Source organism: Hypanus sabinus, chromosome 3 (genome assembly GCF_030144855.1).
Source record: "Hypanus sabinus isolate sHypSab1 chromosome 3, sHypSab1.hap1, whole genome shotgun sequence".
NCBI classification, from domain to species: Eukaryota; Metazoa; Chordata; class Chondrichthyes; order Myliobatiformes; family Dasyatidae; genus Hypanus; species Hypanus sabinus.
Window position 1 is genome coordinate 3378925 of NC_082708.1, and position 25770 is coordinate 3404694.

The 25770-nt window shown below is 44.0% G+C and overlaps 1 protein-coding gene across 2 annotated transcripts in view; it reads left to right on the top strand.

The window, feature by feature from the left end:
• Positions 1 to 17610, top strand: part of rrm1 (ribonucleotide reductase M1 polypeptide) — a 56560-nt gene extending 38950 nt beyond the window's left edge. For both annotated transcript variants that reach the window (XM_059963539.1, XM_059963540.1), the window contains exons 15-19: positions 3587 to 3663; positions 11062 to 11197; positions 12190 to 12285; positions 15310 to 15498; positions 16977 to 17610. In XM_059963539.1, the coding sequence (XP_059819522.1) occupies positions 3587 to 3663; positions 11062 to 11197; positions 12190 to 12285; positions 15310 to 15498; positions 16977 to 17156 (678 nt within the window). In that variant the 3' untranslated portion in view covers positions 17157 to 17610. The remainder of the gene's footprint in view (positions 1 to 3586; positions 3664 to 11061; positions 11198 to 12189; positions 12286 to 15309; positions 15499 to 16976) is intronic.
• The last annotated feature ends 8160 nt before the right edge of the window (positions 17611 to 25770 follow it).

Consider the following 25770-nt stretch of genomic DNA (forward strand, 5'->3'; position numbering starts at 1 on the left):
GTGGTGGGAACCGAACCCCAGAACAGTGATTGCTGACGTGCAAAGACAGTGGTGGGAACCGAACCCCAGAACAGTGATTGCTGACGTACAAAGACAGTGGTGGGAATCGAACCCCAGAACAGTGATTGCTGACGCACAGACAGTGGTGGGAATCGAACCCAGAACAGTGATTGCTGACGCACAAAGATAGTGGTGGGAACCGAACCCCAGAACAGTGATTGCTGACGTACAAAGACAGTGGTGGGAATCGAACCCAGAACAGTGATTGCTGACGTACAAAGTCCTTAGACAGTGGTGGGAACCGAACCCCAGAACAGTGATTGCTGACGTACAAAGACAGTGGTGGGAATCGAACCCAGAACAGTGATTGCTGATGTACAAAGACAGTAGCGGGAATCGAACCCAGAACAGTGATTGCTGACGTACAAAGACAGTAGTGGGAATCGAACCCAGAACAGTGATGCTGATGTACAAAGTCCTTAGACAGTGGTGGGAATCGAACCCAGAACGAGGATATAACGAGGATTGGGTGTAGTCCTCTCCTACATTTACACACTAAGTCCAGCAGTCGTGAAGCATACGGATCCCTTCTTTGTAGAAATCGGAGTCTTGTGCCTCCAGAAATGGTCCACAGCAGGGATGATTGATAAGTTTATGGCCTAAGGTAGAAGGAGATGAGTTATTAACTTCAAACCTTCTGCATAATCACTCGAGTTGAACTGCACTGAGTATTAGGTAACAAACCGGGTCAGGTCACAGATCTGTCAGTGGGTGAGGATCTGGGGAACAGTGATCACCGCTCCCTGACTTTTAGCATTATCATGGAAAAGGATAGAATCAGAGAAGACAGGAAAATTTTTAATTGGGGAAGGGCAAATCATGAGGCTATAAGGCTAGAACTTGCGGGTGTGAAATGGGATGATGTTTTTGCAGGGAAATGTACTATGGACATGTGGTCGATGTTTAGGGATCTCTTGCAGGATGTTAGGGATAAATTTGTCCCAGTGAAGAAGATAAAGAATGGTAGGGTGAGGGAACCATGGATGACAAGTGAAGTGGAAAATCTAGTCAGATGGAAGAAGGCGGCATACATGAGGTTTAGGAAGCAAGGATCAGATGGGTCTATTGAGGAATATAGAGTAGCAAGAGAGGAGTTTAAGAAAGGGCTGAGAAGAGCAAGAAGGGGGCATGAGAAGGCCTTGGCGGATAGGGTAAAGGAAAACCCCAAGGCATTCTTCAATTATGTGAAGAACAAAAGGATGACAGGAGTGAAGGTAGGACCGATTAGAGATAAAAGTGGGAAGATGTGCCTGGAGGGTGTGGAACTGAGCGAGGTCCTCAATGAATACTTCTCTTCGGTATTCACCACTGAGAGGGAACTTGGTGACGGTGAGGACAATATCAGAGAGGTTGATGTTTTGGATCATGTTGATATTAAGGGGGAGGAGGTGTTGGAGTTGTTAAAATACATTATGACAGATAAGTCCCCAGGGCCTGACGGAGTATTTCCCAGGCTGCTCCATGAGGCAAGGGAAGAGATTGCTGAGCCTCTGGCTAGAATCTTTATGTCCTCATTGTCCACAGGAATGGTACTGGAGGATTGGAGGGAGGTAAATGTTGTCCCCTTGTTCAAAAAAGGTAGTAGGGATAGTCCAGGTAATCATATACCAGTGAGCCTTACGTCTTGGTGGGAAAGCTGTTGGAAAAGATTCTTAGAGATAGGATCTATGGGCATTTAGAGAATCATGGTCTGATTAGGGACAGGCAGCATGGCTTTGTGAAGGGCAGATCGTGCCTAACAAGCCTGATAGAGTTCCTTGAGGAGGTGACCAGGTATATAGATGAGGGTGGTGCAGTGGATGTGATCTACATGGATTTTAGTAAGGCATTTGACAAGGTTCCACACGGTAGGCTTATTCAGAAAGTCAGAAGGCATGGGATCCAGGGAAGTTGGGCCAGGTGGATTCAGAATTGGCTTGCCTGCAGAGGGTTGTGGTGGAGGGAGTACATTCAGATTGGAGGGTTGAGATGAGTGGTGTCCCACAAGGATCTGTTCTGGGACCTCTACATTTTGTGATTTTTGTTAAGGACCTGGATGTGGGGGTAGAAGGGAGGGTTGGCAAGTTTGCAGATGACACAAAGGTTGGTGGTGTTGTGGATAGTGTAGAGGCTTGTCGAAGATTGCAGAGAGACATTGATAGGATGCAAAGTGGGCTGAGAAGTGGCAGATGGAGTTCAACCTGTAGAAGTGTGAGGTGGTACACTTTGGAAGGGCAAACTCCAAGGCAGAGTACAAAGTAAATGGCAGGATACTTGGTAGTGTGGAGGAGCAGAGGGATCTGGGGGTACATGTCCACAGATCCCTGAAAGTTGCCTCACAGGTAGATAGGGTAGTTAAGAAAGCTTATGGGGTGTTAGCTTTCATAGGTCGAGAGATAGAGTTTAAGAGACGCGATGTAATGATGCAGCTCTATAAAACTCTAGTTAGGCCACACTTGGAGTACTGTGTCCAGTTCTGGTTACCTCACTATAGGAAGGATGTGGAAGCATTGGAAAGGGTACAGAGGAGATTTACCAGGATGCTGCCTGGTTCAGAGAGTATGGATTATGATCAGAGATTAAGGGAGCAAGGGCTTTACTCTTTAGAGAGAAGGAGGATGAGAGGAGACATGATAGAGGTGTACAAGATATTAAGAGGATTAGACAGAGTGGACAGCCAGCGCCTCTTCCCCAGGGCACCACTGCTCAGTACTGGAGGACATGGCTTTAAGGTAAGGGGAGGGAAGTTCAAGGGGGATATTAGAGGAAGGTTTTTCACTCAGTGGTTGGTGCGTGGAATGCACTGCCTGAGTCAGTGGTGGAGGCAGATATACTAGAGAAGTTTAAGAGACTACTAGACAGGTATATGGAGGATTTTAAGGTGGGGTGTTATATTTGAGGCAGGGTTTGAGGGGTCGGCACAACATCGTGGGCCGAAGGGCCAGTAATGTGCTGTACTATGTTCTATGCAAGTACATGTAATGAGAGCTGTATAACTCATCTCCTACCTTGGGTCACAAATTTATCAACTACCCCTGCTGTGGACCTCTCCTGGAGGTCCAAGACGCTGACTTCTACAAAGAAGAGATTTGTATGCTTCACGACTACTGGACTAAGTATAAATGTGGGAGGGGACTACATTGAAAAATAAATGTGCTAGGTTTTCTGAAATTGACTACTTCTACCTTAGGCCACAAACTTATCAATCACCCATTGTATAGCACAATACAGGCTCTGTTCTGTCACCGATTCTATAGTCTCTCTTGATGCTGTCAGTGAAGTATTATTTACCACCAGTAATGTTGGGTACAGCTGTACATATCAGTTGCCCTTGGATCTGAGTGATATGTGCATTCAGGTTAGAGATCATAAGCATTTGGAATCTGTATGAATTACTTTGCCGGAAATGGAAGAGCCTCCAGTGCTGCATTTGTTTGACTGTTTGTAGTCTTGGTTTGAGCTCAGTTCAACTCTGGCAATCTGATATCTGGGGTACCCTCTGTACCAAGAAATATTAACTGTCGTGTGCTGACTGCTTCACTTGCAGATCCTGCAGTATGACATGTGGAATGTCACGCCCACTGATCGATGGGATTGGAAAGGGCTAAAGGAGAGGATTGCAAAGTAAGCATTTACAAAATCACTTTGAAGAGTTAAAGTCAGCTGGGCCGTGTCTAAAGTTCTGACTTCTTTTGACTAGATTTGGGGGGAAAAGGAAAGAGTGAGATGCCTGATTAGATATTTTTTAATTACTGAAAGATACTGGTTAGTAAATCACAAACACGGTAAAATCCGCAGATGCTGGAAATACAAAGCATCACAGGAGTGTTGAGTTCCTCCAGCATTTTGTGTTCTTTTGGTATCTGGTTATTCACATGTGTCTCTGTTGTTGGGATAAAGCTTGGGAAGCTGAGATGTGGAGTTTTCTTGGGACAGTTGCAACAAGTGAGGGATGTGGGTCTGGATAACTATAAATGAAGGGATTAAAGTTGAGTTTTATTTGCTACATGTACAGTACATACATTGAAACATAGTGAAATACATTGTGTCAGTGACCAAAGCATATGATAGAGGCAGCCTGTATGTGTTGCCATGCCTCCAGTGCCAATATAGCATGCTCACATCTTATTAACTCTAACCCAGAAGACCGTAAAATATAGCAGAATTATCTCATTCAGCCCATTGTGTCTTTGCCATTCCTTCATGGCCAGTTTATTATCTTAACCCTATTCTCCTGCCTTCTCCCTGTAACCTTTGCCTTTACTAAATTAAGAACCAATCAATCTCTTACTTTAAATGTACCCAATGTCATGGCCTCCACAGACGCCTGTGGAAATGAATTCCACAGGTTCACTGCCTTCTGACTAAAGACGTTCCTCCTCATCTCCATTCTAAATGGATATCCTCCTCTCTATTCTGAAGCTGTGCCTTCTAGTCTGAGACTCTCCCATTATAGGAAGCATCCTCTACACATCAACTCTGTCAAGGCCTTTAAACATTTGATAGGCTTTCTCCCTAATTCTTCTAAGGTCCTGCAAGTACAGGCCCAGAGCCATGAAATGTTCCTCTGAGCCGTATGACTTTGGAATGTGGAAGGAAATTGGAGCACCTGGAGGGAACCCACAAGGCCACAGTGCTCTGTACAGAGTGGCAGGAATTGAACCCCAATCACAGACACTGTAAAGTGTTACACCAGTCACTATGCTACTGTGCCATCCCTTTTTATATATAAAAAAAATAAAAAATCTTCATTTCTTGATTGTTACAGACTGAGGACATAGTTCTGAGGCAGCCACAGCTATGGGTCTGAAATTACATGTTGGGCTGACCTGGTAAATAGAGACAGATTATCATACCTGAAGAATGTAAATGATTCAATATCTTTAATGGATAATCCTTTTCATCATTACTAAGATCATGGGCTTTCAAGATTAAATTTGTTTTCATGAAGGAGTGTATTGCACTGCCTTTTAAAGATTACCAGTGATCTTTTGTCTTGATGTCAGTTTTTTTTTTTGCATTGTCCCTTATCTAAAAATTAAATTGTCTGGAAACTGAACCTCAGCCATCCTGGATGGAGGATTCCAAAGATCCACCGGACTCTGGGTGAGAAGCATCTTCCCATCTTAGTCTTGAATGACTGAGATTACAACCTATATTGGAGTTGCACATGCCCATTGGCCAATCCCATTGATCCACATTGGGTTGTAACTTAGTGTCTCACTGATTCAATAGACAATAGGTGCAGAAGTAGACCATTCGGCCCCTCGAGTCTGCACCGCCATTCTGAGATCATGGCTGATCATTCACTATCAATACCCAGTCCCTGCCTTGTCCCCATATCCCTTGATTCCCCTATCCATCAGATATCTATCCAGCTCCTTCTTGAAAGCATCCAGAGAATTGGCCACCACCGTCTTCCGAGGCAGTGCATTCCACAGCTCCACAACTCTCTGGGAGAAGAAGCTCTTCCTCAACTCTGTTTTAAATAACTGACCTCTTATTCTCAATCCATGCCCTCTGGTACTGGACTCTCCCAACATCTGGAACATATTTCCTGCCTCAATCCTATCAAATCCTTTAATTATCTTAAACGTTTCAATCAGATCCCCTCTCAATCTCCTCAATTCCAGTGTGTACAAGCCCAATCTCTCCAACCTCTCTGCGTAAGACAGCCCTGCCATCCCAGGAATCAACCTAGTGAATCTCCGCTGCACTTCCTCAATTGCCAGAATGTCCTTCCTCAAACCTGGAGACCAAAACTGTACACAATATTCCAGGTGTGGTCTCACCAGGGCCCTGTACAAATGCAAAAGGACATCCTTGCTCTTGTACTCAATTCCCCTTGTAATAAAGGCCAACATTCCATCTGCCCTCTTCACTGCCTGATGCACTTGCTCATTCACCTTCATTGACAGAGAACTAGGACTCCTAGGTCTCTTTGCATTTCTCCCTTACCTAACTCTACACTGTTCAGACAATACTCTGCCCTCTTGTTCCTGCTTCCAAAGTGGATAACTTCACATTTATTCACATTGAATGACATCTGCCAAGTATCTGCCCATCACCCAGCCTATCCAAGTCTCCCTGTATTCTCCTAACGTCCTCTTCGCATGTCACACTGCCACCCAGTTTAGTATCATCAGCAAACTTGCTGATATAGTTTTCAATGCCCTTATCTAAATCGTTGACATAAATCGTAAAGAGCTGTGGTCCCAATACAGAGCCCTGTGGTACCCCACTAGTCACCTCCAGCCAGTCCGAGAAACACCCATTCACTGCTACCCTTTGCTTTCTATCTGCCAACCAGTTTTCTATCCATGTTGAAACCCTGCCCCCAATGCCATGAGCTCTGATTTTACTCACCAATCTCCTATGTGGCACCTTATCGAATGCCTTCTGAAAATCTAGGTACACAACATCCACTGGCTTACCCTCGTCTAACATCCTTGTTACACCCTCAAAAAACTCCAACAGATTAGTCAAGCATGATTTGCCCTTGGTAAATCCATGCTGGCTCGGCCTAATTCTATTACTGCCATCAAGATGTGCCACTATTTCGTCCTTAATAATGGACTCAAGCATCTTCCCCACGACTGACGTTAGGCTAACAGGGCGATAGTTCTCTGTTTTCTCCTTCCCTCCCTTCTTGAAAAGTGGGATAACATTAGCCACTCTCCAATCTTCAGGAACTGATCCTGAATCTAAGGAACATTGGAAAATTGCATCCGCAATTTCCTGAGCCACCTCTTTTAGAAACCTCGGATGCAGACCATCTGGACCCGGGGATTTATTAGCCTTCAGTCCTACCAGTCTACTCATCACAGTTTCTTTCCTAATGTCAATCTGTCTCAATTCCTCTGATATCTTATGACCCTGGCCCATCCATACATCTGAGAGATTGCTTGTGTCCTCCCTGGCGAAGACAGATCTAAAGTACACATTAAATTCTGTTGCCATTTCCCTGTTTCCCATAACAATTTCTCCCAATTCATTCTTCAAGGGGCCAACATTGTTCTTAACTATCTTCTTTCTCTTCACATAGCTGAAAAAGCTTTTGCTATCCCCTTTTATATTCCTGGCTAGACTGAGCTCATACCTGATTTTTTCTCTCCGTATTGCTTTTTTAGTCAAGATCTGCTGTTCCTTAAAACTTTCCCAATCATCTGGATTCCCACTCATCTTAGCCCTGTCATACTTCTTTTTCTTTAATGCTATACAATCTCTGACTTCCTTTGTCAACCACTGTGGCCCCTTCCCCCTCTTTGAATCCTTCCTTCTCATTGGAATGAACTGCTTTTGCATCTTTTGTATTATCCCCAAGAATATCTGCCACTGCTGATCCACTGTCTTTCCTGCCAGGGCATCCGCCCATTTAACTTTGGCCAGCTCTTCCCTCATGGCTCCGTAGTCTCCTTTATTTAATTGCAACACTGACACCTCTGATCTGCCCTTATCCCTCTCAAATTGTAGATAAAAACTTATCATGTTATGATCACTACTTCCTAATGGCTCCTTTACTTCAAGATCACTTATCAATCCCTGTTCATTACACATCACCAAGTCCAAAATAGCTTCGTTCCTGGTTGGCTCAAGCACAAGCTGTTCCAAAAATACATCCCTTAGACACTCCACAAACTCCCTATCCTGGGGTCCAGCACCTACCTGATTCTCCCAGTCCACCTGCATGTTGAAATCTCCCATAACGACTGCATTACCTTTAGCACATGCCAATGTTAACTCCCTAATCAACTTGTACCCAATATCCACCCTCCGGTTGGGGGCCTGTACACAACACCCATTAGGGTCTTTTTACCCTTATTGTTCCTCAGCTCAATCCACACAGACTCTACTTCCCCTGTTCCCAAGTCACCTCTTGCTAAGGACTGAATCTCATTCCTCACCAACAGGGCCAACCCACCCCCTCTTCCCATATTTCTGTCTCTACGATAGCACGTATACCCTGGTACACTCAATTCCCAGGCCTGATCCCCTTGCAGCCATGTCTCCGTTATCCCAACAATATCGTAGTTCCCCATTTTCATCTGAGCTTCAAGCTCATCTGTCTTATTTCTGACACTATGAGCATTCAAGTATAGAATTCTGAGCCCATTCCTCCTCTCTTTGCTTAAAACACTGTCTATTGTACCTAACCCAGCTCCTTGAACTTCCATCGGGCTAATTGCACCTTGAATTTTGATGACCTTCTCAAGATCACCCAAACCTTCTACACATTTAACCCCATGCTCCTTCTGACCAATCCTCTGTACATGTAACTTTTCCAACACATGTTCTGTCTCACCTTTCTCCTTTACACAATTAATATTTGGCAAACGTGTATTCCCCACCTGTCCCTTATCCTTCATCATATCATCTTATCTTGTAATCTGGATCTCTGCCCCCTGCACATCTAGTTTAAACCCCCCCCCCGAGCAGCACTGGCAAACATTCCTGCAAGAATGTTAGTATCCCTCCAGTTCAGATGTAGACCGTCCCTTCGAAACAGATCCCAATGTCCCTGGAACAAAGACCAATTATCCAAAAACCTGAACCCTTCCTTCCTGCACCATGCTCTCAGCCTCTTATTAATGTGCATAATCATTCTATTCTTCGCCTCACTCGCACGTGGCACAGGTAGCAATCCCGAGATTGTCACCCTGGAGGTCCTGCCTTTCAGCTTCCCTCCTAACTCCCTAAACTCTCTAAGCAGGACCCCCTCACTCACCTTACCTACATCGTTGGTCCCTACATGGACCACTACATCTGTGTTCATGCCCTCGTTCTCAAGAATAGCCTGCACCCGATCTGAGATGTCCCAGACCCTGGCACCAGGGAGGCAACATACCATCCGAGACTCCCGATCTGCCCCACAAAATCTCCCTATCTGCCCCCCTGACTATAGAATCCCCTAAAACTATCGCTCTCTTCTCTTCCCTCCTCCCCTTTCTAGTTGAGGGTTCAACCTCTGTGCCAGAAGCAGGACCACTACAACTCATTCCTGGTAGGTCATCCCCATCAACAGTATCCAGTACGGTATTGTTAATGGGAATGGCCGCAGGGGTGCTCTGCTCTCTCTGCCTGCTCCCCCTGCCTCTCTGGACCGTCACCCATCTGTCTACTTCTTGGATTTTTGGTGTGACTACCTCCTGATAACTCCTATCTATCTCTGCCTCTGCCTCCCGAATGATCCGTAGTTCATCCAGCTCCCGCTCCAACTCCCTAACTCAGGCTGATAGGAGCTGCAGCTGGACGCACCTTTTGCAGGTTTGGTCATCAAGGACTACTGTGTTGACCCTGACTTCCCACATACTGCATACGGAGCACACCACTGCTCTGACTGTCTCCCCCATACCTGAACTGGATTAATAGAATGTCTAAAAAGCACCGAATGACCTTACCTTCTACCCCTCAGCGAGCAATCACACAGGCTTACCGAAGTCCCCTTATGCCGAAGCCCACTTAGCCAAAGCCCAGGACTCTGCTTCCACGGACTGCGCTGCCCGCTCTGAAAAGAAGTCCTGCCTTTTAAAGTGCGCGCTCGACGCTGACGTCACTCGCGCCTGCGCAGTTCCCCCTCCTCCACAGGTATTGACCAGGTAGGCTTAAATCCTACCTACAGCGGTCGAATTCTCTGAGCTTCCAGCTGAATCACAAGCTGTAACTTCCTCCCGATTCAAATACTTAGCCAGTGAAATAACACCCTGTGAAGGTTCTTAGAAAGAAAATTTTAGACTTCAATGATCAGATCCTGGTCATTTCCTGGTGGCCAGGCATTTCAATTCCTGTCCAACGTGTCAATAGACAGTAGGTGCAGGAGTAGGCCTTTTGGCCCTTCTAGCCAGCACCGCCAATCACTGTGATCATGGCTGATCATCCACAATCAGTACCCCGTTCCTGCCTTCTCCTGATATCCCTCGACTCTGCTATCTTTCAGAGCTCTATCTAACCCTAATGTTGGTCCATGACCACGATGAGACCACTCTTAAGTTGGAGGAGCAGCACCTCGTGTTCTGTTTAGGTCACCTCCAACCTAATGACAAAAACTTTGATTTCTCCAGCTTCTGCAAATTTTTTTTCTCCCTCTCCCTTGCCCCTTCTTCACTTCCCCACTCTGGTCTTGTCTCTCCTCACCTGCCTGTCACTCCTCTCTGGTGCCATCAGATTCCTTCTCCAGCCCTTTGCCTTTTCCCACTTATCTCCCTCCCAGCTTCTTACTTCATCCCCCACCCTCCTGGCTCCATTTATCACCTTCTTGACCCCCTCCTCATTCCTTCATATTCTGGCTACTTCCCTTTCCTTTCCAGTCCCGATGAAGGGTCTCAGTTTGAAACATTTCCATAGATGCTGTGTTTAGCCAGTATAAGACCATAAAAGACCATAAAACTTAGGAGCAGAATTAGGCCGTTTAGCCGATCGACTCTGATTTATTATCCCATTCAACCTCATTCTCCTGCCTTCTCCCCAAGCCTAGAGACCTCAAACACGCCCTGTGTGTTAGCCTATACATTCTTGGGATCATTTTCATGTGCCTCCTTTTCTGAGATAAGAGGCCCAAAACCGCTCACAATATTCCAATTGTAGTCTGACCAATGCCTTATAAAGCCTCAACATTATAACCTTGCTTTTATATTCTAATCCTCTCAAAATTAATGCTAACATTGCATTTTCCTTCCTCACCACCGACTCAACCTGCTGATTAATCTCTAGCATTTTGTCTCTTGCTTTGAATTCTAGACATGATCTGTTTAACTTCTCGGGCAACAAACCTACCATCCCAAGGTTCAATCTAGTAGACCCTTGTAACACTGCACATGTTACAAACATCAGTGATGGGTGAGGTGGATGTGAGGATTGTTAGTTAATTTGGTTTGGAAACTTAGTTCCATATTAACCCTCTCCTTCCCCCACCCCCACATAGTTGGAGGATTAGGTTAGCTTGTTTTTATTGCAGTTTTTAAAAAAACTTGAGAGTTCTTCATATGATGAGAGCTCCTCACCTGTTATGCACTCTATTCCCACCAGGTACGGTGTTAGAAACAGCCTTCTCATTGCCCCAATGCCAACTGCTTCTACAGCTCAGATTCTGGGTAACAATGAATCAATTGAGCCATATACCAGCAACATCTACACACGGCGAGTGCTCTCCGGGGAGTTCCAGGTTAGTCTCCTTTGATCAGTTGGTGAAAGTACCTGAGAGAGGATGAGCTGTCAGTGGAAGTGGTGGATGTGGGTTGGGGCTCGACATATAAGAAATTTGGATTTTTTTTTACGCACACACACACACACATAAAATAATGGGCTATGGTCTGGGTACAGGTTAATGGGATTAGTTAGATTAATGGTTCAGCACAGACTAGATGTGCTGAAGGGCCTGTTACTGTACTGATAATCACTGAATGATGAGGAAGGGGGCAGGGAATCTCACTGGAACATTGAAAGATCTTGATAGTGGATGCGGAGAGGATATTTTCAACTTGGAGCCTTTTGGTTATGATTTTTGAGTTAGATTTCTATGTTAAAAGTGAAAACTGGCTGTTATCCTAAGATGCCATCCCCTTGTAACTTGGGTCACCTGTAATGTGCAATGTAAAAGGGAGATTGTGCGATGTAGAAATCTCAGTCCCTGAAATAAGAATTCATTTCTTGGTTGTTGCAGACCAAAGTAGCTTGGTCTGAACTCACATGTTGAGCTCACCTGGTAAAGAGCAAGTAGGTTGTCCTCCCTGAAGATCTAAATGACTCGAGTGATCTATAAGTATTTGAGAGATGTCAGGTAAGGTTTTTTAAGAGTGGTGGGTGTGCGGAACGTGCTGCCGGGGTGGTGGTAGAGGCTGATACATTGGGGACATTTAAACTCTTGGGCACGTGGATGATAGAAAAAGGGAAGGCTATGTAGAAGAGGAGGGTTATATTGTTCTTGGAGTAGGTTAAAAAGTCAGCATAACATATGCCAAAGGGCCTGTGCCGTAGCATTCTATGGTTCTGTAGGTTTTTTGGATTATCCAGTTCCATTATTAAGGTTACGGTTTTATTTCCTGAGTTAAGTATCATGGCATTTAAACTAGTATCTTATTAATGGTCCATTGCTGGGGCTAGCAGTCTTGTAACTTCGCCTTTGTAGCCAGCTTGTGACACTGTGTTATTTTACAGGTTGTGAATCCCCACTTGCTTAAAGACTTGACAGAGCGCGGGCTGTGGAATGAGGATATGAAGAACCAGATCATTGCTCAGAACGGATCGATCCAGGTAGACAGTGTGCCCCGGTGCCTGCAGCATTTACTGTCTGCTCATAGTCTTAAAGCAAGTTAAGAGCAGAGATTGGTCCCTCAAGGTGTCCAGCACTAAGTTCAAAGCTGATCTGTGCGCTCAGCTCTGTCTACACCTGCTCCTCCTTATCACAAGGCTTGCTCATGGCTTTTTGCAGCTATTCAAAACCTCTGCTTGTGCTGTTTTGAGGAAGAGCATCGCAATGAAAATCCTCAACTTCACCTGCCTTAAATAGCACTGAGTCCCAAAGCGTTAACTGTTCATTTCCTTCCTTGGATGTCTGACCTGCTGAGATACCCTGGCTTTTTGAGTTGCTCCAGATTCCAGCTTCTGCAGTCTTCAGTCAAACCTTTATTTTCAAACACTGCTAACTCCTAATCACTTCTATCCAAGGGTTTTCTTTGTTTCTGTATCCAAAGTAGAGTTCAGGAAATCAGAGTTTAATGTCAGATGCACAAGTAATGTATGCACAGATGCAATGAAAAGCTTACTTGCAACAGCCTCAGGCAATAAGCAACATTCAGAAGAAAAACATAAACTGACCAACTTGTGCACAATTTTTAAATCCATTATTGTTGTCTATCATTAAGGACCCACATCACCCAGGACATGCCCTTTTCTCATTTGGGAGTAGGTATAGGAGCCTGAAGAGAGAGACTCAATGTTTTAGGAATAGCTTCTTCCCCTCTGCCAGCAAATTTCTGAATGGTCCATGAACACTACCTCATTATTTTTGCTCTTTTTGAATTATATTTATTGTAATTTGTAATATTTTGATTATTGCAATGTAGTGATGCTCAAACCCACAAATTTCACAACATTTCTGTGATAATAGGCTTGATTCTGAAACAGCAGAATTAGAAACTTTAAATACATTGTGGTGATAGTTTTGCTGGACAGTAGAGATTAGGGTCCCTTCAATCTGATGTTTGAAGAGAAATAGCGTTTCCTGAAACTGCTGATATGAGACTTCAGGCTTCTGTATCTCCTACCTGATGGTAATAGTGAGAAGATGGCAAGAGGTCCAGCTCTTAGTGGCTTTGCAATACATAAAATGCTAGAGGAACTCAGCATGTCAGGCAATGTTTATTGGGGGAGGGGCGGACGGTTGGAATAAACCGTCAACATTTCAGGTTGAGACCCTTAATCAGGTCTGTTTCCCTCCATATGTGCTGAGTTCCTCCAGCATTTTGTTGCTCAAGATTTCCAGCATCTGCAGAATCTTGTGTTCATACTGACATTGTCTATTATGGTTAAGTGCTAAAGCTGGCCCCCTGTTTGATTCACAGCACCACTGACGGTGGTAACTACTAGAATGTTGGCTCTTTTGCACAGTTCTCAACACTGCAGGTCTGAAACATTTCAACAGGCTGGAGCTGTCCAGATCCTTTGTAGCAGTTGGGTTTTGTCATACTAATCTAAAACTTGAATGTCTTCTACCCAAAAGCAAACTCCTACCAGTCCTGACGGTTTGAAACAAACAAAATGCTGGGATTGTTCTGGGCAACATCTGTGGAGGCATACAGTTAACTATTTGCTGAAAAGATTTTTTTTTTTAAGAGCTTTGTCACATGTACATTGAAACATGCAATGAAATGCGTTGTTTTGTGTCAATTACCAACACAGTGTGAGAGTGTGCTGGGGCATCTGTAAGTGGGGTCGTGCCTCTGATGCCAACTTACTGTCCCTAACCTGTGCGTGATTGGGATGTGGGATGGAGCTGTAAATGTACTTGTCATTAACTTTGATTGTCACCAACTGAAGAGAGTTGTGGACACAACTCAGCACAACATCAGACACCAGCCTCCCCTCCATTGACTGTCTACACTTCTCACTGCCTCACTAAAGTAGCCAACATAATCAAAGATGACACCACAGTAGCATAGCCATAGCTCAACTGTTGCAGCTTGGGGTGTCGGAGTTTGGAGTTCAATCCCAGTGTCCTCCATGGGAAATAACCCATGTGCACGTGGGTTTCCTCAGTGTTCTGGTTTCATCCCACAGTCCAAAGAGGTACCGATTAATTGGTCGTTGGAAATAGGCCTTTAATTAGGCCATGGTTGAATAGATAGTTTGCTGAGAAGTGTGGCTTTTTGGGCCAAAAGGGCCTGTTCTGTGTAATATCTCTAAATAAATAAATAAAATGAAATCCCACTCATCCCAGACATTCTCTCTCCTCCCCTCCTATTTGGCAGAAAATACAAAAGTCTGAAAGCATGTACCATCAGGCTTAAGGACAGCTTCTACCCCACTGTTAGACTTTAACCACCAGGGTCAAGGACAACTTTTACCCTACTGTTATATAAAAAATATTGAATGGTCCCCTGGTGTGTTAAGATGGACTCTTGACCTTGCACCTTGTCTACCTCTACTGCACTTCTGTAACTTACACTTTATTCTGTATTCTGTTGTTTTCCCTTGTACAATTTGAATATGTTATGTAATGAAATAATTTGTATATATGGCATGCAAAACAGTATAGTGCTATACCTCAGTACATGTAACAAGAGTAATCCAACTTGTCTTAGAATCGAAGTTGTGCAGTGCAGAAACTGGACTTCCAGCCCACCATATTCATGCCAACTTTTTCTCCCCAACCTATTTGAATGCCTGTCTAAATGATATTTAAAGGTAGTGAGTATAGGCGATTCCACCTCTAGCAGCATGATCAAAGTATCACTGAGAGGATAATAGAATTGGATTTCTATAATTTGCCCTGATGAAGTGCCTCGGCCCAAAATGTTGACTGTGTTTCCCCTCCGTAGATGCTGCCTGACCTGAGCTCCTCCAGCATTTTGTGTTACTCAGGATTTCTAATTACACTGGATAACCCCTGATGGCAAGGATTCCCTGGAATCAAGTGTGTGTGCTCTAAGAGTTATAGAAAAGTAAATTTGCTGATGGATTGGTTCAGGAGAGATGATCTGTGCTCATGTTCTAACTTGATGTTTGTTGGTGTGATGCCCTTATTAGAGCTTCACAAATATTGTTTCTTTTTGGCAGAACATTGAAGCAATCCCAGCTGACCTGAAGTCTCTGTATAAGACTGTCTGGGAGGTATCGCAGAAGGTGATAATCAAGATGGCTGCAGATCGTGGAGCCTTTATCGACCAGAGCCAATCACTTAACATCCACGTTGCCGAGCCCAACTACGGCAAGTTGACAAGCATGCATTTCTACGGCTGGAAGCAGGTTAGTGTTGAATAAGTTAGGACTTTATTCCTTGGATAAAAAATTGGCTTAAAGGAAGAAAGCAGAGGGTAGTTGTGGAAGGAAAGTATTCAGCCTGGAGGTCAGTGACTAGTGGAGTGCCGCAGGGATCTGTCCAGGGACCCCTGCTATTTGTGATTTTTATAAATGACCTGGATGTAGAGGCAGAAGGATGGCAGAGTAAGATGGCAGATGACACTAAGATTGGAGGAGTTGTGGATGGAGCTGTAGGTGGTTGAAGGTTACAAGAGGATATAGACAGGCTGCAGAGTTGGGCAGAAAAATGACAGATGGAGCTTAATCCGGACAAGTGTGAGGTGATGCATTTTGGAAGGACAAACCAGAAGACTGAGTACAGGATTAATGGTCAGTAACTTAAGAGTGTGGATGAACAAGGGGACCTTGGGGTTCAAATCCATACATCCCTCAAGGTCGCTGCACAGGTTGATAGGGTAGTTAAGAAGGCCTATGGGACGCTGGGCTTCATTAACAGGGGGATTGAGTTCAAGAGTAGAGAGGTCATGTTGCAACTCTACAAATCTCTGGTGAGACTGCACTTAGAGTATTGTGTTCAAATCTGGTCACCTCATTATAGGAAGGATGTGGAAGCTATGGAGGGGGTGCAGAGGAGATTTACCAGAATGTTGCCTGGTTTGGAGAACAAGTCATATGAAGCAAGGTTAGCAGAGCTGGGACTTTTTTCTTTGGAGCGTAGAAGAATGAGAGGGGACTTGATAGAGGTCGACAAGATTATGAGAGGCATAGATAGGGTGGATAGTCAGTACCTGTTTCCCAGGGCACCAATAGCAAACTCCAGACGGCATATGTACAAAATTAAGGGAGGGAAATTTAGGGGAGACATCAGGGGTAAGTTTTTTACACAGAGGGTTGTGAGTGCCTGGAATGACTTGCCAGGGATAGTGGTGGAGGCTATAATATTAGAGGTATTTAAGAGCCTCTTGGACAGGCACATGGATGAAAGAAAAATGGAGGGTTATGGGGTAGTGTGGGCTTAGTACTTTTTTTTTAAGGATTATATGGGTTGGCACAACATGGAGGGCTGAAGGACCTGTACTGTGATGTAGTGTTCTATGGTTCTATCATCGGAAAATGACAGGAGATTTTAGAGGTATACAAAGTTGAGGGGCATAGATAAGGTAAGTGCAAACAGGCTTTTTCACTGAAATTTGAGGCTAGAACTAGAGGTTAAGGATGAAAAAAATATTTAAGGGAAGCTTCTTCACTCAAAAGGTGGTGTGAGTGTGGAACAAGCTGCCAGCAGAAGTGGTGAATGCAGGTTTGATTGCAACATTTAAGAGAAATTTGCATAGGTACATGGATGCACAGTGGTGTGGGTGTGTTGTGATGGGACTAGATAGACCAAAAGGCCTGTTTCTTGGACTAACAGGAGTACTGAAACCCTGAAGTTGCAGTCCTGATTGCTCCACTTGCCTTTTCAGGGCCTGAAGACTGGGATGTATTACTTGAGGACCAGGCCCGCTGCCAATCCCATCCAGTTCACCCTGAACAAGGAGAAGCTGCGTGAAAGTGCAACAGCCAGTGCAGAGAAGGAGAAGAACACGGCTGCCATGGTGTGCTCGCTGGAGAACAGGGCTGACTGTCTGATGTGTGGCTCCTAGATCGAGAGCCCTTGCCAGTGTTCCCGTAGTCTGTTTAATACCGATGCAGGTGTAACACAGACTGGGAGACCCTGCTGTTCACTCGATCCACATCAGTAAAAGTAACTTGGTAATACTTGATTCAACCAAACGTACTGACCCACTTGTCCTCATTCACCTTGCATATTGGATGCTGTGCATCATGAAAGGTGCCTGATGCAGTTGGTGTGCATGTTTCCTTGCTGGAGCTGAGCTTGTAAGTGGGGTGGGAGGACACCATGTGCCTGAGCAGGAGTAACTGCTATTGGTATGGTTTTAGCTGCTGTGGTTACAAACATCCTTGGGGCCAGGCAGACTGCTGAAGCATTAGGTGAGCAGATTGTGATGCTGTATTCCTACTCCTTCTGGTGTATATTCTTTGTACAGGACTGTTAACTATTTGATGCCATTGATCAACTACAATTAAACATTCTATACAGCAGTTTTGTGTTTCTCCTTTCCCTGAAGTTTGACTCGGTTATTTTACTTGTGTCAGAATGCTTGGTTTGAAACTTGCAGTGATCCAATCACAGTGTGGAGATGGGAGCATGAAGCAGTGTACACTATTTATAGAACTTGGGGCAGCATACCCTGTCTACAGTGCCACCAATCTTTGTAACTGGTGCAGCACGCAGTGTAGTGGTTAGCACAATACTTTACAGTGCTAGCTATAGGTAGCCCATTGTTCAATTGCTGGTATGTTCTTCCTGTTATCGTGTGTTTTCTCTGGGTGTTCCAATTTTGTCCCACATTCCAATGTCACATGGGTTTAGAGCATGATATGTTGGCACCGGAAGCATGGCAACACTTGTGGCTGCCCTCAGTACATTCTCAGACTGAGGTCATTGACACAAATGGTGCATTTCACTATATGTTCATCAATGAACATATGGTGTCTATAACCCACCCATCCACGTTTTCACCCAGATCATTTCTATGAATTATAAACAAGAGGTCCCAGTACACATCCCTGTGGAACTCCATTAGTCATGGATGTCCATCCAAACAAATTGATATATTGTCATACATACTGAGATACAGTGAAAAACATGCATATTGTTCATCCAGATCGATTCATTACAGCAGTGAACTGAGTGCAAGAGAAGCAATATGTCAGTGCAGAATAGAGTTACAAAGAACACTGCATTGCTGATGGACAATAAGATGCAAGGTCATAATGAGTCCACCTTAAAATCCCATTGACTTGCACCCTCCATTTTCCATGGATCCAAACAGCCAACTCATGGATCACGTGCATCTTAAATCTTCTGGATCGGCCTCCCTTGAAGAACCTTATTAAAATCCATGACAATACTTTCTTGGAAAATTCAAGTTAAGACTTGCCCTGCACAAAACCATGCTGACTTCCTAACTAGGTTGTGTTTTTTAAAGGTTCTTAGCTACTTTCCCTAAGAATTCTCTCAATAGCTTCCCTACCACTAATATGAAACAGGCAGAAGTCATGAGGGCCACTGAGCCCCTGGACACTGGTTAGAAACCTGTAAGTCTAAAAGGTCTATCATTTCCAAGATTTTCCTTACATTTTTTGAAAATAATTTATTTATATTTCCTGTAAATGCCTGCAAAGTAATCTATGTACTTGGATATAAAAATTTGCTTTGAACTTTTAATAGAACACAGAACATTACAGCATAGATGAGGGGCTTCTGCCCACAATGTGCCAACCTTTTAACCTATTTCTGCCACCACCCTTGTGTTGGTGCACCTGCTTTTTTGTTTTTATCTATATACACACACTAATATTAGAAACAATAATAGCTAGTCAACATTCCTGCTATAACTAGAAAGATCACAAGGTTGAGGTTCCAGCAATTTCATATTACCCCCCCACCCTCAGTAATTGGTATCCCATCAGGCCCTGGGGACAACTTTAATCTTGTTTGAGAGACCCCACATGACTTCCTTTATCTTGATGCCCTAATATTAGCAACTGCCACATTGATTTCATCACCTACCAACAATCCCTGGGTCAGAGGTCCATACAGGCAGGAGCAATGAGGGCTGCTGACCCCCTCAAACACCCAGACAATGTGGTTAGAAGACTTCAATCTGGAAGTCAAGGCTGAAAGGTCAAACCTATGATCGGTGAGTCCTGGGGTCAATACCCACAGATTGATGAAGTCCTAAGGTGGAGGTGTGAAGGTTGAAACCCCTGGGTCAGCTTGTCTGGAGATTAGAGTCATATCTGCAATTAAGAGTCCAGGACCAAGCGTATGAGCTCATACGCAGCTTGACCTAGGGTTGAAGAAGGTGGCCTAAAGAATGTGGGAAAGGGGCTTGTTTTGCTGGTGGTGTTTTGTTATTGTTCTGCCAAGAACATGGTGGGCATACTATGTTTGTGCTGGAATGTGTGTCAACACTTCTAGGCTGTCCCAGGACATCCTTGGGTATGTTGGTTGTTAACAAAATGAATTCATTTCACTGTTTCTAACTGAGGTGACCTCTCAGTCAATTGACCATGCATATTGTGTCCTAGCTGTCTAGATGTGAAACCTTGGGCAGTACAATATGGAGAGCAAACTGTAGCAAACTCCTCTTCTCCACACACCGTAGAGACCAATACAGTTTGGTACCAGCAGTGTCACAGGAGTAGCCAGTCAACATTGAACTCAACTTTTGGAACCGCCCTAGGGACTCCTGCTCTGGATGTTTTCCTCAGTGTTTACTTCTGAAGCCTTCCGCATGAAGGTTTGAGATCAGAAGTTTCCTTCTCGATGAGCTGCCAATCATGGCCAGCAAGCTCATCTGCCTTAGTGACTGGTTCTAGATGTATGTGATCAATAAATATATCTCAATCTGTCTTTGGTGAATTGTATCAATGTACTCATTTAGGACATTACCTATAACCTCCAAGCACCTATCCCTCATTTGCCCTTGAGTGGTCCTACCCTCATCCCAGTTAGCTGCTGTCTTGACATGTCTATAGAATGCCTTGATAGCTTTGTAGCTAAATTTGTGAATGATACAAGGATAGATGGAGGGTCAGAAAGTGTTGAAGTAGGGAATCTTCAGAAGGACTTGGGATAGATTAGAAGAAAGGGCAAAGAGGTTGCAGGTGGAATATTGTGTCAGGTAATGCACTTTGGTAGAAGGAAAAAGGCAGACAATTTCCTAAACGGGGTGAAAATTCAAAAATCTGAGGTGCAAAGGGATTTTGGAGTTGTTTAGGGTGCCCTAAAGGTCATCCTGCGGTTTGAGTCAGTGGTGAGGAAGGCAAATGCAATGTTAGCATTCATTTCAAGAGGCCTCGAATGCAAGAGCAAGGATGTAATGCTGAGGCTTCATAAGGGACTGGTCAGACTACTCTGAGGGTATTGTGATCAGATTTGCACCCCTAATTTAACAAAAATATGTTGGCTTTGGAGAGGGTCTGGAGGAACTTCATGAGATGATGCTGGATTATTGTATGAGGAGTGGGCAATGGTTCTGGGTTTTACTCACTGGAGTGTGGAAGAATGAGGGAGAAATCTCATTGAAACCTATCATAGATTGAAAGTCTAGATAGAATAGATGTGAAGATGTTTCCTATAGTGGGGGAGTCTAGAACCTGAGGCACAACCTCAGAATAGAGGGGCATCCCTTTAGAACAGATGAGGAGGAATTTCTTTAGCCAGATGGTAACGAATCTGGAATTCATTGCTAGGTGGCTGTGGAAGCCAAATCATTGGGTATATTTTAAATGATGTTTGATAGATTCTTGGTTAGTCAAGGCTTCAAAAGGCAGGAAAATGGCATTGAGAGGGATAATAACTCAGCCATGATAGAATGTTAGAACAGACTCAGTGGGCTGAATTACCTAATTCTGCTCCACTGTCTTTTGGAGAATCTTTAATGCTACTTGCCAAGGAATTATGTCACCTGATTCTAGTTTATTTCCAGCTTCTTTATAATCCTCAAGGACTTGAGTTTTATTTTTTAGCTGTTTTGCATTTAGACCTTGTATATGCTTCCTCTTTCTTGACTAAATCCCCCAACTCTTAACATCCAAGGTTCTCTTACTTTTCCACCCTTGTCCTTTTTATTTTTATTGTATTTAGAGATGTGCACAGTAACAGGCCATTCCAACCCAACAGGCCCACCCTGCCTAATTATACCATCTGACCATTTAACCTACTAGCACATCTCTATGGAATTTGGGAGGAAACCCATGCAGTCACGCAGAGAAAACACAAACTCCTAAAAGACAGTGGTAGTAAGTAGTTGCCTCTGAATGGAGGTCTGACAAGTTGGGTGCTGCAGAGATTGGTGTGGGTCTGTTGTTTGCTATCTATATCAATGATCGATTGTTGATGTGGTACACCGGATGAGCAAATGTGCAGATGACGCCAAGACTGGAGGTGTTGTGGACAGCAAGGAAGATGACCAGAGCTTCCAGCCAGATCTGGATCAGCTGGAATTTAATACAGACAAGTGTAAGGTGTTGCACTTTTTTTGGGGGGGGGGGAGGAGAGAACAAACCAAGATAGGCCTTGCACAGAGCAGTAGGGCATTGATGAGTGGTAGAACAGAGGGATCTGGGAATGAAGACTTGTAGTTCCTTGAAAGGCCATCATAGGTAGATGGGGTAGTAAAGAAAGCTTTTAACAGATTGGAATGTGTTGAAATTCAATAAGATGTTGATGAAGCCTAATTTGGAGTACTCTCCATAAGACCATAAGAATTAGGAGCAGGAGTAGGCCATCTGGCCAATCGAGTTGGCCCCGCCATTCAATAAGGTAATGGCTGATCTGTCTGTAAACTCAGCTCCATTTACCTGCCTTTTCCCCATAACCCTTAATTCCCTTAGATGTAAAAACCTATCTAACTGTATCTTAAATATATTTAGGAAAGAAGCCTCAACTGCTTCCCCGGGCAGAGAATTCCACAGATTTGCCACTCTGGGGAAAGAGTTTCTCATCTCTGTCCTAAATCTTCTCCCCTGAATCTTGAGGCAATGTCCCCTAGTTCTAGTCTCACCTACCAATGGAAACAACTTTACTACTTCTATCCCTTGCAAAATTTTGTATGTTTCTATAAGCTCCTCTCACACTTCTGAATTCCAGAGAGTATAGTCCCAGGTGACTCAATCTCTCATAGGTAACCCATTCATCCCTGGAATCAATGTGGATTCCTTTGCACTGCCTCCAGAGTCAGTATACCCTTCCTCAAGTAAGGAGACCAGAACTGCACACAGTACTCCAGGAGCGGCCTCACCAGTACCCTGTACAGTTGCAGCATAACCTCCCTGTTCTTGAATTCAATCCCTCTAGCAATGAAGGCCAACATTCCATTTGTGGCCTTAATAACCTGTTGTACCTGCAAGCCAACTTTTTGCAATTCATGAACAAGCACTCCAAAGTCCATCTGCACAACAGCATGCTGCAATCTTTCATCAATTAAATAATAATCTGCTCTTCTATTATTCCTTCCAAAGTGGATGATCTTGCATTTACCAACATTGTATTCCATCTGCCGGACCTTGGCCCACTCACTTAACCTATCTATATCCCTCTGCAGACTCTCCACATCCTCTGTACAATTTGCTTTTCCACTCAGTTTAGTGTCATCAGCAAATTTTGCTACACTACACTCAGTCCCCTCTTCCAAGTCATCAATGTAAATGGTAAACAGCTGCAGGCCCAGCATTGACCCCTGCGGCACCCCACTCACCACTGACTGCCAAGCAGAGAAACACCCATTTATACCAACTCTGCCTTCTTTTCCTAAACCAATCCACTATCCATGCCATTACACTTCCTCTGACTCCATGCATTGATATCTTATTTATAAGTCTCTTGTGCGGCACCTTATCGAATGCCTTCTGGAAATCCAAGTATACGACATCCACCTGTTCCCCTCTATCCACTACACTCATTACGTCCTCAAAGAACTCCAATGAGTTTGACAAACAGGACCTGCCCTTTCTGAATCCATGCTGCATCTGTCTAATGGAACTACTCGTTTTGAAATGGTTTGCTACTTCTTCCTTAATGACAGCTTCAAGCATTTTCATGACTACAGATGTTAAGCTAACTGATCTATAGTTGCCCATCTTTTACCTACATCCTGTTTTAAAAAGTGGCATGACATTTGCTGGGAGCTGCTGAGTCTAGAGTTTTGATAAATGATTACCAACACATCTACTATAACCTCCTTCAATTCCTTCAACACCCTGGGATGCATCCCATCAGGACCAGGGAACTTATCTACCTTCAGGCCCTTTAGTTTGCTTATCACTATCTCTTTAGTGACAGTGATTTTATCGAGGTCCTTACCTACCATTTTGTCCATAACATCCTTCTTTGGCAAGCTTTAGTCACCTTCCTACAGGAAAGATGTAAATAAGGTTGAAAATTACAAAGATGTTGCCAGGAATTGACCTGAGTTATAGGCAAAGGTTGAATACATTAGGACTCTTCCCCAGAACAGGAAGATTGAGGGCAGATTTGATAGAGGTATACAAAATTATGAGGGGTATAGATAGGGTAAATGCTGTTTTTTTTTCCACTGAGGTTGGGTGAGATGACAACTAGAGATGAGAGGTGAAATGTTTAAGGGGAAGATGAGGGAGAACTTCACTCTGAGGGTGGTGAGTGTGAAATATGCTGCCAGTGGATGTGGGGTCAATTCCAATATTTAAGAGAAGTTTAGAAATGTACTTGGATGGGAGGACTATGGTCTGGGTGCTGGTTGATAGTTTGGCACAGACTAGGTGGGCCAAAGGACCTGTTTCTGTGCTGCAGTGTTCAAAGCCCAGTGAAGCACACAGGTGCTGCCCTCACCGCCCAGAACATGTCCTCCTCTCATTACACTAATCAGGGAGGAGGTGTAGGAGCTTGATGACCCATACTCAAGTGTTTTAGGAACAGCTTCTTCCCTCTGTCAGATTCCTGAATAGTCCATGAACACTATTTAGATATTATTGTAATTGTGTATTGCACTGTACTGAAACTAATTTTGTGACATACTGTATGCCAGTGTAGATAAACTGGGACCCATTCTGGTCAGCATCATGGCTGATTGGGTCTACTTCCCTCTTCTTGTCTGAGGAATAGAACAAGCAGATGGGGATGTCTTGGGAAATGATGTCTTGTGAAAGAGACAGTGTTATGTAAAAGAACAGTCACTGATAAATAAGGAACAAATGGATGGTTGAGGTAATAGTGGAACAGTGTCAGCAGGAAGCGGTTGCTGGTTCTGGGTGTCTTTGCAATGCTGAGGTTTGAAGTCCAGAATGAGGTGTAAAATTTGTTGCTTACTGCCATGTTACAAGAACAAAGAATGGACAAAGAAGTTCATTGTCATCCTACAGAACTCTAAACAAATAACAACGTTCCAGTAATAAAAATAAACCTATGAAACAGCCAGATTCAAGTGGCATGATACTCGCATAAGAAACAGGAGCAGGAGTAGACTCATCTCTACCAACCTGCTTTTTCTGCTTAACCCTTAATTCCCCTACTATGCGAGAGCTGCTTTACATGACCATGATTATTCTTTGTAAATTTTTATATAGCAGTGGTTTGCCTTTGCCTTCTGGACAATGCTTTTACAAGACGGGTGACCTGAGCCGCTATCTCTTAAGAGATTGTATGCCTGGTATCAGCAGTAGCATAACTAGGACTTGCAATGTGCACCAGCTTTGCATGATTGGTGATCAAAGGGGAGGGCTAAGGATCACCTGCAAGCTAGCCTTTGATAGAGATGTATCTCCACCCTGCCACCCTACATACACAATAATGCAAGCAAGAATAAGAAAGTTAAATTACAAGACAGGTAACAATTTTACACCAATCCAATAGGGTTAAAGAAACATGGAGTCCTATAAATAAGGGCTGTATAACAAGTTCTACTTGGAGGTGTGCAATAAATGTGTTAAAGGAAGTCTTATGAGATGACTGACAGCAGTGACCTAACACCAGCAGCTGGACGCAAGTTTCTGTAGAGGGTGGAAATCCAGAGCAATACACACATAATGCTGGAGGAACTCAGCAGGCCAGGCAGCATCTATGGAGAGGAATAAACAGTTGACAGAGACCCATCAAGCCCCCAAGTCAGGAACCGAGAAGATCCCACCTAGACTGAACCCTGGCCAGTTCATCAAGACTGGGTAATATCTGATTACAGGTCGTGGGTTCTGTTGTGAAAGTAAACCTCAGTTGTGAAACTAAAGAGTTAAGTAATTGTATGAAGTGATGTAGTAAATCTTCCAGATGATTGAACTAATCATGATTAAAAACCATTTGGATTCGTATATGGAGTGGAGACATTCAGAAGGATATGGGCCGAATGTGAGCAAATGGGAATGGCTTGGTGGGCACCATGGACTAGTTGGGCCAAATAGCTTTTTTGTGCTGTATTACTCTTGACAAGCATAAAGATCTATAGTTGTTTAGTGTTCTTTGTTGTGTGTGGCAATGACCACTACACAGTGCCTGCCATCCTGAATACAGCCATTTATTCCCACTGTTTTCTGTCAGCGGTAAGCCAATTTGCAATCCACGCTACTACATTACGCCCAATCCCCCACGCTGCAATTCTACACACTAACCCTTTGTGAGGACTTCAAAGGCTTTATGCAAAACAATCTATTACT